Below are 16,637 nucleotides of genomic sequence, written 5' to 3' on the forward strand. Positions count from 1 at the left end.
ATTGCATAGGACCAAGACTAGCATTACCGACTTAGGACTGGTGTGAATAGGGGTTTGCTTCATATAGGGATGAAATAAGGGGTTTTCCAATATTCGTGTTTTAGGTAGAATGGTATTATTTGACTATATATTAATTATGTTGAATGACATTGAGTTTATCTATTTTTTCATTAGTATGTTCATTATGCGTATTATCAGGCTAAAAATGATTGAATATAGTTTTGATATGTTATTCTATTTGTCGTAAAAAAAGTGCTTGCATGAAAATTTGTAACCAAGGCTTTTTGAAGAAATAAAATTTATAAGGCTAGATATAATTTTTGTAAATTAATTTGAACTCATTTATGATTTGTGAAGTTCATTTAGATCTGTTTTGCGTTTCATTTTTACCAGGACTTTAATTTTTCAATATGAAATCCTGATCACTTTGTGTTTTTTAAGGTTACGTGTTAGATTGAAAGTTTTAAAAAGGGAGTTCTGCACCAAACGAGGGTCACCAATTTAAGAGAAGCCAACAGTGTGAAAGGCTAGGCTGATGTGACGGTGATACGAATGAGAGAGAAAATAAAAGCATCAGCGGCACAGATTGATGAAACTTTCAGCCCTGATATTTATGAGAGCAGAGCTTTGATATTATATATTTAATGGCCTTTTCACATATCTTTTAGTTAGTGCAAAAATGAGATTGATTAAGATTCTTCCATAAAAATGGTAACGAGCAAAGATATTTGCTGACGCGGAGAGAGAGAGAACAAGAGCAAGAAAAAAATGGATTTTAATGCAAAGAAAGAGATAAGAGGGCAAAACAAGAAAAAGACGAACGCCGAGACAGAGAAAGGTGGGAACACCGACAAATGGATAGACTTCCATGCCACGAGAGAGAGAAGAAAGAGAGACCGAGCGAGAGAGAGACCGAGAGAGATAGGGAGAGACCGGGGGGAGACCCAGAGACAGAGAGAGACCGAGAGAGACAGACTGAGCGAGAGAGAGAAAGAGAGAGATAGAGAGAGACCGAGAGAGACAGGGAGAGAGAGAGAAAGAGAGACGGAGAGAAAGAGATAGAGAGAGAGAGACCGAGAGAGACAGGGAGAGAGAGAGAAAGAGAGACGGAGAGAAAGAGATAGAGAGAGAGAGAGACCGAGACAGATAGAGTGACCAAGATACAGATATAGAGACCGAGATAGATAGAGTGACCAAAATACAGATATAGAGACCGAGATAGATAGAGAGAGAGACTAAGAAAGAGAGAGAGAGAGAGAGAAAGAGATAGATAGATAGATAGCGAGAGAGCGAGATGGAGAGAGAGAGACAGAGAGAGAGACCGAGAGAGACAGACAGAGAGACAGAGAGACAGAGAGACAGAGAGACAGAGAGACAGAGAGACAGAGAGACAGAGAGACAGAGAGACAGAGAGACAGAGAGACAGAGAGAGTGACCAAGACACAGATAGAGAGACCGAGACAGATAGACAGAGTTACCAAGATCCAGATAGAGAGACTGAGATAGAGTGACCAAGATACAGATAGAGAGACCGAGATAGATAGACAGAGTGACCAAGATACAGATAGAGAGACCGAGATAGATAGACAGAGTGACCAAGATACAGATAGAGAGAGACCAATAGAGAGCGAGAGAAAGAGATAGATAGATAGATAGAGAGAGAGAGAGAGAGAGATCGAGATGGAGAGAGAGAGAGAGAGAGACAGACAGACAGACAGAGAGAGAGAGACAGACAGACAGACAGACAGACAGACAAAGAGAGACAGACAGACAGAGAGAGAGACAGAGAGACAGAGTGAGAGGGAGAGGAGATAGAGAGAGGAAGGGACGAAAAGATAGATTTGCATTGCGCAGAGTGAACAAAACAGATCAACACGAAGAAAGTTTCTGAAATGGGAGAAAGCCCGAAGAAAGACACCGACAGGCAACAGGCCGAACTACATGCGGGAAGCGGGACGAGTCGGCCCCAAAGCGCGCGCCATGTCGCGGAGAAGGAACTTTTGTATCTTCCCCGTGGAGGTCTTGGGCAGCTCGTCCCGCACCACCACCGTCTTGGGCACCATGTACTTGGGCAGCCTCTCCCTGCAGTAGGCCACAATCTCCTCCTCCGACAGGCCCACCCCGGGCCCGGGCCTGGGGCTCACAAAGGCGCACGGCGTCTCGCCCCAGTGCTCGTCCGGCCGCGCCACCACCGCCGCCTCGTACACCCCCGGGTGCGTGTACAGCACCGACTCCACCTCCACGCTGCTGATGTTCTCCCCCCCGCTGATGATCACGTCCTTGGACCGATCCCTGATCTCCACGTACCCGTCCGGGTGCACCACCCCCACGTCCCCCGTGTAGAACCACCCGTCCCCCCGGATGCACCGTTCCGTCCCGGCCGGGTCCTTCAAGTACCCCAGCATCAGGCTGCCCCCCCGAAGAACAACCTCGCCCATAGCCTTGCCGTCCCTGGCCACGGCCCGGCCCGTCTCCGGCTCGACCACGTCCACCTCCGCCGTGCCCAGGGTCCGGACCCCCTGCCGGGCCTTGATCCTGGCGCGCTCCCCGGCCGGGAGCCCGTCCCAGGCCGGCTTCCACGCGCAGGTCACGACCAGCCCCGCCGTCTCGGTCAGCCCGTACCCGTGGCTCACGCGGAAGCCTTTCGCCTCCGCGCGGAGGAGCACAGCCGCCGGCGGCGGCGCGCCGGCGGTGAGGATCTCCACCGGCGGCCCCGCCGCGGCCGCGTCTTCGGCGGCGCTGGCGAGCATGTTGAGCACGACGGGGGCGCCGCACAGGTGGGTGACCCGGTGGCGGCGGATGACGGCGTAGACGGCGGCGGCGTCGAACCTGCGGAGGCAGACGTTGGTGCCGCCGGCGGCGGCCATCCCCCAGGGAAAGCTCCACCCGTTGGCGTGGTACATGGGCAGCGTCCAGAGGTAGACCGGCCGGGTCGGGACGGACCAGCTGAGCAGCGAGTCGACCGTGATGACGAAGAGCCCCCGGTGGCAGTGGACCACCCCCTTGGGCTCCGCCGTCGTCCCCGACGTGTGGTTGAGCACCATCGGGGTCCAGTCGCTCGCCGGCCGGACCCACCTGAACCGCGGGTCCCCCCCCCGGACCAGGCTCTCGTACGTGACCGCCTCCGCCGGCGCCGCCAGCTCGCCGTCCTCCACGGGCACCACCACCGGCTTCCTCTCCCCGGGCCCGAACCGCGCTAACGCCTCCTCCACCACGGACCGCGACTCGCCGTCCACGAACACGACCCGCGACTCGGCGTGCCGGAGCAGCACGGAGATGGTGCGGGCGTCGAGCCGGGTGTTCAGCGTGTTGAGCACCGCCCCCGACATGGGCACCCCGAAGTGCATCTCGTACATGGCCGGCGTGTTCGGCGCCACCACCGAGACCTGCTCGAAGAAATACCTCTCTGAAAACGAGAGTAAATCAAGGAGAGGCTATCAAACCGGAGGAACGGACCACATCGCCGGGGGAGACGCCCAGGCGGACCAGGGAGGAAGCCAGGCGGAGGCACCGGTCCAGGGTCTGAGCCCAGGTGAAGACTTCGTCCTTGTACACGACGGAGGCGCAGTCGCCGTATACGGTGGCGGCGCGTTCGAGGAAGCTCAGCGGCGTGAGAGGACACCCGTTGGCCGAGTTCGCCTTCGTCAGCGCCTCCATCGTCTTCCTCTATCCTCTTCCTCGGATCTGTCTCCGCTCGCTATAAAGCCCCCGCAAACGGCCCCACGCGATCCACGGCTCCGGCCTGGTCGCCTTCCGTGGATCGTCATGCGTGGCGTCATCCCAACCGTTGAGATCCAAGGGAGTAGAGCTTATCGGCTGCCACGAAGGAGAAGCCGTGGAAGTGTTCGCCGGCGGTCGGCGTCGGGGCGGGCGAGTCGTGGGGCGGCGCGGAAGTCCAGCACTTGTCGAAATTTGCGGTGCAGTCTCGGCCGCTGACGTCGGGCTTGAACTTGGGCTCCATCTCTCTCGCTTCCAGCTTTCGCCAGACTATCTGTCTGAACCACTTGTGCTTCTTCACCTGATCCCCTCCTCCCGGGCCGCTGCCCAGCCTCTTACCCGGGTCCTTCTGAAGCAACTGATAATTTCACGGTAAATAAGAAATAGCCCCCAAAGCGAAAGAAAGACCATCCAAAATGCTCACCCCTTTGATAAGAGCGTGCGCTTCGCTGCTCAGAAACGAAGGAAGCTTCACCCTCTCGTTGATAATCTTCTGCTGCAGCTTCTGCTTGTTCGGATGCGTGAACGGCGGCTGGAAGAACAGAACGCCATCCTTCGGATCAAAACCCGTGATTTTTATTTTTTTTTCAAGAGAAAAAACAGAAACCCACCTGTCCTGTTAACATCTCAAAGAGTAGAATTCCGATGCTCCACCAGTCGGCGTCTTTGTTGTGGCCCTTGGAGAGCAAAATCTCGGGGGCCATGTACTCTGTCGTTCCGCACAAGGAGTTGGATCGATCTGACTCGTTGATCTCCTTGGCGAGTCCGAAATCGGTCAGCATCACCTGCGAGATTGAGATTTGAAGATCAATCGAGCGATCCCTTTTGAGGGAAATCATGAAGAGAAGATCAATCAAGCTTGGCGCTTACGTGACCGTCCGCGTCCATTAAAACGTTCTCTGGCTTTAGATCTCTGTGGACGATTCCTTTGCTGTGGAGATGCGACACCGCGGATATTATCTCCGCAGTGTAAAACCTCGCTTGATCCTCGCTGTTCGTTCCATCGAGCCTTGATTCTTAGTTTGGGAGAAAAGAATGATGAAGATTTTGGGAAGAACCTGAACAAGCCTTGTCGGTACAGGTGGAAGAACAGGTGTCCGCCGTTTATGAAGTCGAGAATCAGATACAGCTTGGATTTTGTCTGAAGAAGGAACCCCCCGAAATAACTTATAAATTTGTCAGGCAAACGCACGTTCAAAAGTGTTTTGGATCATTCAAAAGTGCAGCTTTGATTTTATCTGAAGAGGGGAACGCCGAAAAAAGTTCATATATTTGTCAGCCAAACGATCGATGAAAAGTGTGTCGATTGGATCACTAAAAACTAGATAGCGTTGTAGAAAAGTCCTCGGCGTGAAATTAGCATAATCCAACATTGTAAGCTTCAAGGTTGAGAATTGTTCTAGAGAAACAGAATCGAATTCGGACATCAAACCATGAAGAACATCTTTGCGGAGGTTCGAAGAACGAATCTTTCAGGATTACGGAATTTTCGATTCTATACGCACCTGGAAGGAATAACGAAGCTGGACGATGAAGGGATGAGTGACCTTGGTGAGTATGTCTCTCTCGGCCCTCATATACTCGACCTGGTTCTTCTTGATGATGGTGTCCTTCCGCATCACCTTCATGGCGAAAATCTCCATCCCATCTTCTCCTCCGTCTCCACTTCCCCGCCCTTTCTTCCTCACCAAGAAAACTTTGCCGAAGGCTCCGCGTCCAACAAGGCTGAGAATCTCAAAGTCCGACGGCCCCAACTTGGAAGGCTCCCCCTCTCCAGATCTATCAGCCTGATCCTCATCGTCGCTACTTTTCTCCCATTCAGCAGTCGAAGTTGATGTCGCGGTTTCTTCCTTGAAGGATTTGGGGATCGGGCGGGGAGAAGGACCAACCAATGAATGAGACCGCGCATGAATCACATCGAAACGGAGATGGCTCGCTGATGATTTCGAAGACGAAGGTTCCGGGTGATCCTGCCCGAAGAAATCTGAGAAATCGTACTCCGTATTCTCATCCAATTCGCCGGAACAATCGGTTGAAACCGAGGCGATCGGAGAGATATGAAGTCTCTTCAGAGATAAGCCTAGCCTCTTCCTGCCATTCTCCATCTTCTTCGATCCCCTCAAATTTCTCCGGCGAGCTCCGATCCGCGGATCAAAAAATCGTTCTTCTGGAGTTCGCCGATCGATCTAGCGATTTGGATCTTGAATTCTCGATCGTGCTCGCGGGCCCGAGATCGAGACATCCGATCGATCGCAACGCGGATCCGAGTCGATCAGGTCGAAACTGCTATATGTACCGGCGGTACATCTCTAATTAAACTGTTCCGTCTTATGTGCTTCGTCTTCAGATCTTGCCCTGGGCTGCGACGCGCGATGGGGCTTCAGTTGAATGGGTTGATGAACGCTCTCTTCTTCTTGGTTGGATTCTGCGCCTCGCTAGTGCTCGGGAGATCTCACGGAGAGTTCGGACATGGTGAGGAGCGGATGCTTCTTAGCTTCAAAGAGGTGCACAACAACGCTTCCTTCCGATGCACGCCTTCAGGGCCGTGTCTGCCTTGCGAATATTCTGAAAAGGTTTGTTTTGATGTTCTTCCTTATTTCTTCTGAATTTCGACCGCATATCACGCTCAGAATTTGATTCTATCTGCGCGATTTCTCTATGTTAGATACTTGTTTGGGTTCTCTTGCTGTGTTGAAAAATTAAATTCAAACTATGGCGTTTTGTCTTCACCAGGAAAATTCTGAGCATACTCCATTTAGGTATAAGGTAGTAGGATTTATCTAAATCGTCCGTGTGTTCTTGCATAAACCTCCGAGACTTGACTTTAATGGAGCATGTGACGCTCGTTTCTTTTTCTACGACGTTTATAAGAATCATGTCTTCGGTATCATTGCGGCGAGGTGGATTGGAAATCAGGATACAAGCTAAGGCAAACAAGATGGCGATTTGCTGACCATTTGAGAAGAGATTGATGATCCTACTGGAGTATGGTGTTGAGCACTCCCCCGGCTGTTTAATACAAGAGACTTCTGTGCCTCACAAGCTTCAACAGATCTCTTTTACAATACGGATACAAGAGAAAATTAATAGGGAAACTGATTTCAACTCTGAAGTAAACTAGAGAGCGATGTCCAAGATCACAGACGGAAGGCTCAGTGTCTTTCTGAAAAAAAAAACTTAGTGAGATAGGAGAGAATATCTAGAAACTAAGAGTATATCACCAGCAAACCTCTTCTCGAGATCTAAGCAAAATACAATGCCATTCTTGGTCTTCTTAAGACATTGAGCGTCCTGGATATATCCTCTCTTGTCTTCTTTCTGATATCTTTACCTCTGTGAATATGAATACCTTATTGGCTTCTCTTGACTCTTGAGAAGCATTAAGATACCCCGCCCTCAAGCACTTCCATCTTGCCAAGCAGTAAGGATGGGATCTTGAACCCTCTAGAGCTTTTACTGGGTTCTAGAAGCACCAGCGTACTCTTCTGGTCAGTGGCGGCCTCCTGCCATTGTTTTAACATGGCTATCGTCAGCTGTTAAGATTAGTTAATAGATTCCCCTTAAAGACAATGGGTCACATATCATAATGTGGCTTTATGGCCAGAATATTAGTGGTCCACGTGCCCTATATATCAGCTATTGTGTGGCCAGACACAAATAATCTCTGGGATGAGACAATTTTAACTCAAGATCGAGCAGACTGATTATGCCTAGTTTTTTTCCCCATCATCTGGTGTCGGGCATCGATATTATTAGGATTTCATGTGACCCTACACGAGGGAAAATACGTTAGTGGTTGTTTTTTTGGCGAAGGGTCCTCCCAAAATTGATCTTCAGATGAAACATGCACCCTATGCATTCTTAAAGGGATCTCCTCCAAAAAGGGTGTCTCTAGTTCATCCATCTTATCTGGTCCTTGATGTGGCAAATAAAAGACAAATATTGGCGTATGATTATTTCTGTACTCTTTTAAAAAATTATCCTTCATGCAAAAAATTATCTCTTAAGATTAGCTTTAGAATCTGAATTTCATGTTCAAGGCACTTATTGGTGCCATCTACAGTAGTTCTTGGCAACATCCTCCCCCAGTTGGTGGTGTGGCGGTCGATGGACCTGACTATAGCAAGAAAAACATGTACCCGGGTTTTTTTCGAATGACTGAATCAAATTCTTTCTAGATAGGTAGGCCCATACTTATGGAGTTACAATATGGACCTTAAACTTATTGGGCCTTGTAGTTAAACAAGGAAGGGAAACATTATGATCAAAGAAACCTTGCAACGTGATAAATACAACGAGAGTATGAGGTGATGGCCTTCGGCTGACACCCCTCTCAAGCTGGTGAATAGATACTTCTGATTCTCAGCTTGCCCAGTAGCCTGTCAAAGAATGACCTCTCTAATCAGTTAGTAAAGATATCAACTATCTGATCTTCTTGATGTGCATAATCTGGACACGTCCCTGGCCAATTTTCTCCCTCATCCAATGTTTGTTCAGCTCAATATGTTTTGTTCTCTCATGTTGAAATGGGGTTTGGGCAATATCAATGGCCACTTTTCTATCACTTTTCTATCATCGTCTACTCTGGAAGAGTAGGCCACCTCAATACCCATAAAATATCTCAGCTTCCCAAGAGCTTCAATTTCAAACAACTCTGACAATTGAGCAGTCAGGGTTTGGTTCCCAACTTTGTCATCACCTATGATGATAATGTCATCAATGTACACTAGTAGAATGGAGATTCTATCGGAATTAGAATGCTTTGGAAATAAAGTATGGTCCCTATTACTCTACTTATAACCCATCCCTCTAAGCCTGCATGAAAATTTACCAAACCAGGCTATTGGGGACTGTTTATGTCCATATAGAGCTTTCTTTAATTTGCAGACTTTCAGACTAGACTCCTTTTGATATTACCGGGGTAGAAGCTGCATATAAACACTCTTCATTTAGGTCACCATGGAGGAATATTATTTACGTCATACTGTGATAGTGCCCATGCCATACTTACTGCAAAAACAATTAATATCCGAACTGTATTGAACTTGGCTACTGCAGCTAATGTTTCTCCATACGACAGTGTTTAGCTTGTAGCGTCTAGCCGGGCTTTAGACCATTCCAGGGTACCATCTGCGTTAGAATTAAGAGTGAATACCCATCTACACCCACAGGGCGTTTACCAGGTGGCCTATAGCTGTCTTGCAGTTCACATCTTTGAGAGCATCATCATGTGTTTGTGGAAAAAACAGAGTTGAGCGATGTAATGAAGATCTGATACTCGGGTCCCAGCTTGCTGTAGCTCAGGGTATTGGAGAGGGGATACTTGATACCTTGGTTTCCACTGTCATCCTCCTCAACTGTCGCAGGTTGATGTAGATAAGCATCTGATTTTCCCTTTGTTCTGCCAGTATCTTCTTCACTCTCAGCTTCTGTATCAACAGTTATAGGGCCTGCTAATGGTTCTGGTTCATCCTGTTGGGTGTTTGGAGCCCCCTAAAATGAGGTATGCGGATCATCCTTTGCAAACTTTGGGCGTGTTCAGGTGCATTTTGTGTATCTTCCAGCGGGGCAAGGTATTGGAGGTCTACACCTGCAATCTATTTTCCGGACTTTTGCAGATCCATTTTTCCACGTGCTCTCCCTTGATGCTAGAAGAAACTCTCATTCTCATGAAATGTAATGTAAGCAGACGCAAAGAATTTTCTTGATTCTTGTGTGAAATCACTTGTACCCCTTTTGTGTCTGCGAGCAGCCCACAAACACATCGCCCAGCTCAATGCCTGAATCTGTCTCCTGGATTATGAGCTAGTACAACTGTTGTGCAACCAAATATCCTAAGTACCAGATCTGTCTTTAAATGTATGTTAGTATAAAACTTTATCATGAGATCAACCTGATAATTATAGCCCGGTGATTTTGAAGGCTGTAGGTTGATTATATGTATGACAGTCAAGACTGCTTTGCTCCATAAGCCTTTACGTTATTCATAATGCAGAAGTAATGCTCAAGCCATAGTGGTCAATCTGCAGGGGATTCATTCCTTTATTCCGGACAACTCTTTTAGCTTTCTTTGATGAAGAGTAGCATCTTTTGACATCTCCTTCAATTCTAATGATGGTAAAAGAAATGTGAACGAAATGGCCCACTTCTCCCCTCTTTTGGACTGGACTACTGTTCACTAATTCTGTTCTTGGACCTTGTGTACCCACCAATCCGTTAGCAGATGCTTTAAATATATTGATTCTTTAGGGCTTTATGGCTTTCGCATTAGCATATGTAGAATATCTTGATGTTTTAGGGAGAAGAAGATGGATTAGATAGACAGAGATAGAAGGAAGCAAAAACACAACACCATTTAATTATCAATACATGGGTCTTATATATACATCAGCCATAATGGCTAGTTAGCCTGTAACGGCTAGTTTGACTAGCCGTTACTTACCCGATTTGCCATTTAAGCAAATCGGGTAATGTTTTTGTTAGTCCAGCCCATCTCACGTGGGCCCATTAAGAGATGACCGTTGGACTCCAACGGTCATCCCTCCTTGTGTACACGACTATTAAAGCTCGATTGTACTTGTTGTAATCTTCTTGACTGATTTTTCATACAAATATATCGTTCTCCTTTTTTATTCTCTCAATCTGTCTACTGGCATCATCGTGAGGTTTCACAGTTTTTGGGGGCCCACGCGTACTCTTTGTGGGCGTGGTCCAAGTAAGATCCAGAAAATACATATTCGTCATCACTCCCCCTCAAGTGCAGGAATGTATACTTGCCATTCCAAGCTTGGACACTAGGTATTGGAGGGTCTTGATTGGTAGCCCCTTGGTGAAGATGTCTGCGTACTACTCTTCTGACTTAACGTACTCCATCTTCAAAATCCCTTGTTCAAGATGATCTTGTCTGTAGAATCTGTCGAAGTTCACGTGCTTCATCCTGTCATGATAGACTGGGTCATGTGCAGTACTGATTGCAGACTTGTTGTCACAACGAATTATAATTGGTTTTGGATTTGTAATCTTCAGATCGTCCAGAAAATTCTTGATCCACATCACTTCATCAATGCCTTTGGACATAGCTCGAAATTCTGCTTCGGTACTTGACTTTGAGACCACACTTTGTTTTTTACTCCTCCAAGTCACTAGATTCCCTCCAAGCATTGTACAGTATCCAGTTGACCTAAAATCAAGACGAGAACCGGCAAAATCGGAGTCAGTATATAAAATAAGATCAAGCTTAGCTGTCTTGCGATACGCGATTCCCTGCCCTGGTGTTCCCTTAAGGTTACTGAGCACTCTGTTAGCTGCTTGAAAATGAGAATTTCTTGGCGAATGCATAAACTGACATAACACATTCCCTGTAATACTCTGATATGAGCTCATTTCTACCCTAGGTTCATCCTCATCTATAGTCAATCTATGATTAACTTTGATTGGGGATTCACTCATATGACAATTCATATGTTTGGTTTCATTAATAAATCAAGTATGTATTTTTGTTGAGTCATCGGTATTCCTTCACTGGATCGTGCAAATTCTATTCCTAAAAAATACTTTAGAGGTCCTAATTGTTTTACTTTAAAGTTTTTATCTAAGTGGTCCTCAAGAACTTTGATTTCCCTTAGGTTATTTCCTGTGATTATAATATCATCTACGTATACTAATAAGATTGTTATTAGATCTTGATCCGGATGTTTAAAAAACATTGTATGTTCTCCATTACTTTGACTGTATCCAAGAATTTTCATGGCTTGGGTAAATCTCCCAAACCATGCTCTAGGTAACTGCTTCAGACCATACAGTGCTTTCTTCAGTTTACATACCTTTCCTTGAGTCGTTTCTTCTGCATATCCTGGTGGGATCTCCATGTAGATTTCTTCTTTTAAATCTCCATGTAAAAAGGCGTTTTTAATGTCATATTGATTTAATGGCCAGTATAAGTTTACTGCTCGAGAGATTAGAATTCGGATAGTATTGATTTTGGCCACTGGAGCAAATGTTTCTTGGTTATCAATCCCATAGGTTTGGGTATATCCCCTAGATACAATTCGTGCTTTGTATCTGTCTAGAGTACCATCTGATTTATTTTTGATAGTATATACCCATCTGCATCCAACGTATTCTTCCCTTTAGGTCGATCCACTCTTTCCCAAGTGTTATTCTGATGTAGTGCTTTCATTTCTTCATCCATTGCTTCTTTCCACATACTATTTTCCATAGCTTCCTGAGGATTTCTTGGTATAGGAATATCTTGGATAGTTGTGAGAAACACTTTGTATGGAGGTGATATCTTTTGATAGTTTAAGTAGTTAGTTATTGAGTGGGGTAAGATTCCTTTAACACATGTTCTAGTTCCTTTTCTTAGGGAAATTGGGCAACTTGCATGTTCTTTTTCTTGGCTACCAAAATCTTCATTTTCTTTAATATCTCTCCCCCTTTAGTCAATTCAATGGATTCTATTACTTTCTCCTTTTTCTTTCTCTGGTAGTATTTAGGGTAGGGAACAATCGTATTTGAGTCTTTCTTCTCTCCATTTTCTACTTTTTCATCCCCTTTTTCATCTGGCTGTTCATATTCTATTTCCATTAAGTGTTGTTTCCTTCCAGTCACAGGCTCGTCATATGTCACAGGATTGTTCTCCATACTTCCATCGGTTATGGTAAGTGGGATACATCCCTATGTTTTTCTGTACCATTTGGCTTGTAATAAAAAACCTTTTCGTCAAAGACCACATCCTTTGATACAATGTATTTCCGAGTGATAGGATGATATAGTTTGTAACCTTTTTGAGTGATCGAATACCCTACAAAAACACACTTTAATCCCTTTGCAGACCATTTGTTTTGCTTAGAGGCATGATTGTATACATAACCAACACAGCCAAATACTCTAACTGGCAATCCAGTTTTTAGTCGAATGTTTGGGTAATAGGTTTCGAGTATTTCCAAGGGACTCTGGAAATCCAGAATTCTTGATGGTAGCCTATTTATCACGTGTACGGCTGATACGAGGTATCAATAAGATCAAATTCAATATAGTCCCACTCTCCACCGAAATGGAATAGTCTGACAATGTGATTAAACAAAAACGTAGAAAATCTTGGAATTGATCCAGACGGCTTCTCCTCGTGAGCTCCTTCTCGATCTGGTGGTCCTCCCTCCTCGTGGTAGGGCTCCCCCCCTTAAAAGGCGACAGCAGAGCACGCGATCGCAGCTCCACCCTTCCCCTCTGAGAAACGAGGCTTCAAGATCAAGAAAACAATATCCTTTTACCTGGGAGACTCCTCCTTTATTTATAGGTCTATGCGGGAAGTTCCCGCCCAATTCACTTAGTCTGGTCAAACGTCCATTGACCAGATCTGGTCTTCCTTCTTCGGTAAGTCTTGGAGTAGCGTCTATCAACGGCTGTCATTATTGCAAATCCCCATAAATTTGCTGGCACATTTCCATGAATTAGGTTCTTCCCTTATCTACGATTTCACCTATCTTCCTCTCAGCCACTCCATTTTGTTGTGGAGTGTAAGGACATGAAGTTTCATGTCCAATCCCTTCAGTTCTAAAAAAATCCGTCAACTCATTGTTTAGAAAATCCTTCGCATTGTCTGTCCTCAAGCCTTGAACCTGATCTCCAAACTGTCTCTTAATCAGGTTACATAACCCTTTGATGTTCTTAGTGACTTCACTCTTAGTTCTTTGTAAGAAAATCCAACTATATCTTCTATAGTCATCAGTGCACACTAGGAAGTATCAATGTCCTAGTATGTCAGTTTGAGGAGAAGGTCCCCATACGTTGCAATGGATCATTTGGAAAGGTTTAGTCATCCGGGTGTCACTGGGTGGATAGATGGCTCGCTTAAATTTCCCTAACTGACAGGATTCACAAGTCAAATTTTCCACTAAAATATCCTTGAACAAGTGGGCATACATATGTTTTAGGAGATAGTAAGAGGGATGTCCCATTTTTTGGTGTATCTCGACAATCGATTCTTGGGATTACTTCATCACCACTATCGCCTTGGATTCTCCCTCTAGTAATTCTTGATTTTGCACAGGTTGGTAGTACAGGCCTTGATAAACCTTAGCTAGTCCAATCCTCCACCCGAGTCCCTTGTGACATAGGTAAGCGTCAAGATTATCAAACAGGACATTATATTCCTTGAGTTTTGCTAATTGTTGTACTGAGACTAAGTTTATAAATAACTTAGGAACATGTAATACTTTACTTAGTTCTCCTATTGGTTTGATGCTCATATTGCCGATACCAACTACTGGAAGTAGTGATCCATCAGCAGTTTGAACATATTTGCCAGGAGGGTCAACCTCATATGTCATAAAAGAAGCTCTTCTAGATGACATATGATCAGTTGCCCCTGAATCTATGATCCATGCATTTGCAGGTTCCTTAGCAAGCAAAGCAATACTACTGAGGAGTTCATGCTAAACTGTGTTCGCCACTGATGTTGACCCAATGATAGTTCCAGAATTTATCAAGGACTTGAAGTTCTGGAGCTCTTGAAACATCTTCTGGAAATCTTGAGCTGAGGGAAGTTCGTTATCTGGTTGGGACGCTCCTTGTTGTGTAGCCTTGGCTAGATGTGGAGGCTTTCCATGTAATTTCCAGCATTTGTCTTTGGTATTGCCCTTCTTTTTGCAGTAGTTACAAAAAATATCTTCCGTGTTAGATTTTTCCTGATCGCCCTTCTGTTGGGTCTGACCTTTTGTTATATAGGTTGTACCTTCAATGGCTTCTTTGACCAAATTTAAGCGACTTTCTTCTCGCATGGCCTTGGACACAGCCTAGTCAAATGTGGGTTCGTCTTCCTGATTGTAGAGTTGACTTCTAAGCAATTCAAACTCTGGTCTAAGCCCCTGGAGGAATTGACAGAGTCGATTAGTCGCCTCGTGTGCTCTGGCCACTGGGTCGGTAGAGGGTGGAAGACAGTGATCTAGCTCATTGTGAAATTCTCTTAGCTTATTTGAAAAGGTAAGCACGTCCATGTCACCTTGCTTGAGGGTATAGGACTGGATGATGAGAGTAATAATCTTCGTTTTGTCATTCTTTTTAGAATGATTTCGATGAATAGCTGCCCATAGAGCTTTAGATGTTCCATAAGAGGAATATTGAGTTAGCTGCTCTGAAGCAATAGAATCAAGCATCCATCCAAACACGAATTCCTCCTCCATGTTCCACTTGGGTTAATCTGGATGAATTTCACTTGGACAGTCTTCGGTTAAGTGATGGAGGAGCTTACGGGGCTTTAAAGCTGCTTGGATAGTTCTCTCCCAGAGAAGGAGATTGCTTCCATTGAAGATGTTGCACTTTGCGAGTGCTGGAAGGTGTGTCAGCCATCGATCAGGAACTATCAACTGGTTCCCGGAAGATGCAGAAGCAGAAGCAGATGACACAACTGGAGCTGGGAGCTTCATCGAGTCATCAGCCATAGTACCCTGAAGATCAGTCATTGAGATCCTCCCTTGGGATGATCTTAGCTTCTGCAAGCCGAGATCCTCCCATACGATGATCCTGGCTTCGCATGTCTCTAAAAAAATTTGCCGATCACTCCTGCTCTGATACCATGTAACATATCTTGATGTTTAAGGGAGAAGAAGATGGAGTAGATAGACATAGATAGAAGGAAGCAAAAACACAACACCATTTAATTATCAATACATGGCCATAACGGCTATATACATCGGCCATAATGGGTCTTATATATACATCGGCCATAACGGCTAGTTAGCCTGTAACGGCTAGTTTGACTAGCCGTTACTTACCCGATTTGCCATTTAAGCAAATCGGTAATGTTTTTGGGGGCCCACGTGTACTCTTTGTGGGCCTGGTCCAAGTACGATCCAGAAAATACATATTCGTCATCAGCATAAGTTTAAATGTTTCCTTCTTTATGTTCCCTGCCCTCGTCTATTTTATGGACTTTTGGATTAGTGCCCCTCATTGATTAAATCCAATTACTCATCTTTTGTAATGCTCTGGCAGAAAGATCCAAACTACAGATGCAGCGAGACTGGTTACCGTGTACCTTTGAAGTGCCTCCAGATAAAAGATGAAGCAAAAAACAGAACTGGAAAAAGATCTGGGAGAAGTCTTAATGAACAACAATCAGGAGATAAAGAAAATGCTGGCCGATGGTGGTGGCATCTTCGATGGAGAAGAAGGCTTCTTGATGTCTCTGACACACAAGACAAGAAAGTGAGCTACACCACCTACAGGAGCTGTTTAACACCACAACCTGAGGAAAAGTTGTCCCTCCTTGGTTTCGAGGTAGAAACTTGAATAATTTTGTTAGTTTAGTTGGTTTTTAGACTATTTGAAGGGTGACAGCCATGCCGGTGACTTCACTTGCACAGATCATAATGGTGAGCCTGCTTCTTGCAAGCAGCTTCTTCATTTACGTGAGGCAGAAGAGGAATGTTCCTTTCCTGGGAATGAGCCCTGACAGAGTTCCCTTTGGCAGTTCGAGGCGATAACAATGTGCATATTATTATTCATTCGCATATCTTTTTATGTGACCTTTTTTATATAGTTTTTGGGTCAAGATGCAACTCTATAGCACAGTTAACTCCGTGGAGATGACTAGTATGATTTTGGTGACAGTATAATTATGTTTGTCATTAAATAATCTCCAAAATGATTCAACATAAAAAATTTTGCTCAATGTCTGGAAAGTTTTTCCTATTTTTTTCCACATCCAATCAGGATCAGTGGCACCTAGGGGAGTGTTTAGATTTTAACTTTCGAAAGTACTTTCCATTCTTAGATTAACTCAAATCATCAGTAACTAATCAATTAAGAAGCAAGAAAAATAAATAAATCACATTATTTGTTCAAGATTTGTTCAGCTTGCATTCTTTGAGAACTTGAGGGATTTTCGGTGGGGGGTGAAGTAACCTAATTATCATAAT

General features: G+C 45.2%; 3 protein-coding genes across 3 annotated transcripts; 1 reads left to right on the forward strand and 2 right to left on the reverse strand.

Moving 5' to 3' along the window:
- Positions 1 to 1,825: 1,825 nt before the first annotated feature.
- Positions 1,826 to 3,657, reverse strand: LOC144717103 (putative acyl-activating enzyme 6). Its single transcript, XM_078592423.1, has 2 exons — positions 3,457 to 3,657; positions 1,826 to 3,386 (listed from the first exon to the last, which is right to left on the reverse strand). The coding sequence occupies exons 1-2, from the start codon at positions 3,655 to 3,657 to the stop codon at positions 1,938 to 1,940; spliced, it is 1,650 nt and encodes a 549-aa protein (XP_078448549.1). The 3' UTR covers positions 1,826 to 1,937.
- A 118-nt stretch (positions 3,658 to 3,775) lies between these two features.
- LOC144717104 (serine/threonine-protein kinase AtPK2/AtPK19-like) lies at positions 3,776 to 5,995 on the reverse strand. The gene is made up of 6 exons (XM_078592424.1): positions 5,223 to 5,995; positions 4,776 to 4,858; positions 4,588 to 4,708; positions 4,329 to 4,502; positions 4,142 to 4,249; positions 3,776 to 4,075 (listed from the first exon to the last, which is right to left on the reverse strand). The coding sequence occupies exons 1-6, from the start codon at positions 5,820 to 5,822 to the stop codon at positions 3,776 to 3,778; spliced, it is 1,386 nt and encodes a 461-aa protein (XP_078448550.1). The 5' UTR covers positions 5,823 to 5,995.
- Positions 5,996 to 6,026: 31 nt separating this feature from the next.
- Positions 6,027 to 16,334, forward strand: LOC144717105 (structural polyprotein). The gene is made up of 3 exons (XM_078592425.1): positions 6,027 to 6,290; positions 15,712 to 15,996; positions 16,083 to 16,334. Exons 1-3 carry the CDS (start codon positions 6,048 to 6,050, stop codon positions 16,200 to 16,202), a joined length of 648 nt encoding a protein of 215 aa, XP_078448551.1. The 5' UTR covers positions 6,027 to 6,047; the 3' UTR covers positions 16,203 to 16,334.
- The last annotated feature ends 303 nt before the right edge of the window (positions 16,335 to 16,637 follow it).

Source organism: Wolffia australiana, chromosome 2 (assembly GCF_029677425.1).
Source record: "Wolffia australiana isolate 7733 chromosome 2, ASM2967742v1".
Taxonomy (NCBI): Eukaryota; Viridiplantae; Streptophyta; class Magnoliopsida; order Alismatales; family Araceae; genus Wolffia; species Wolffia australiana.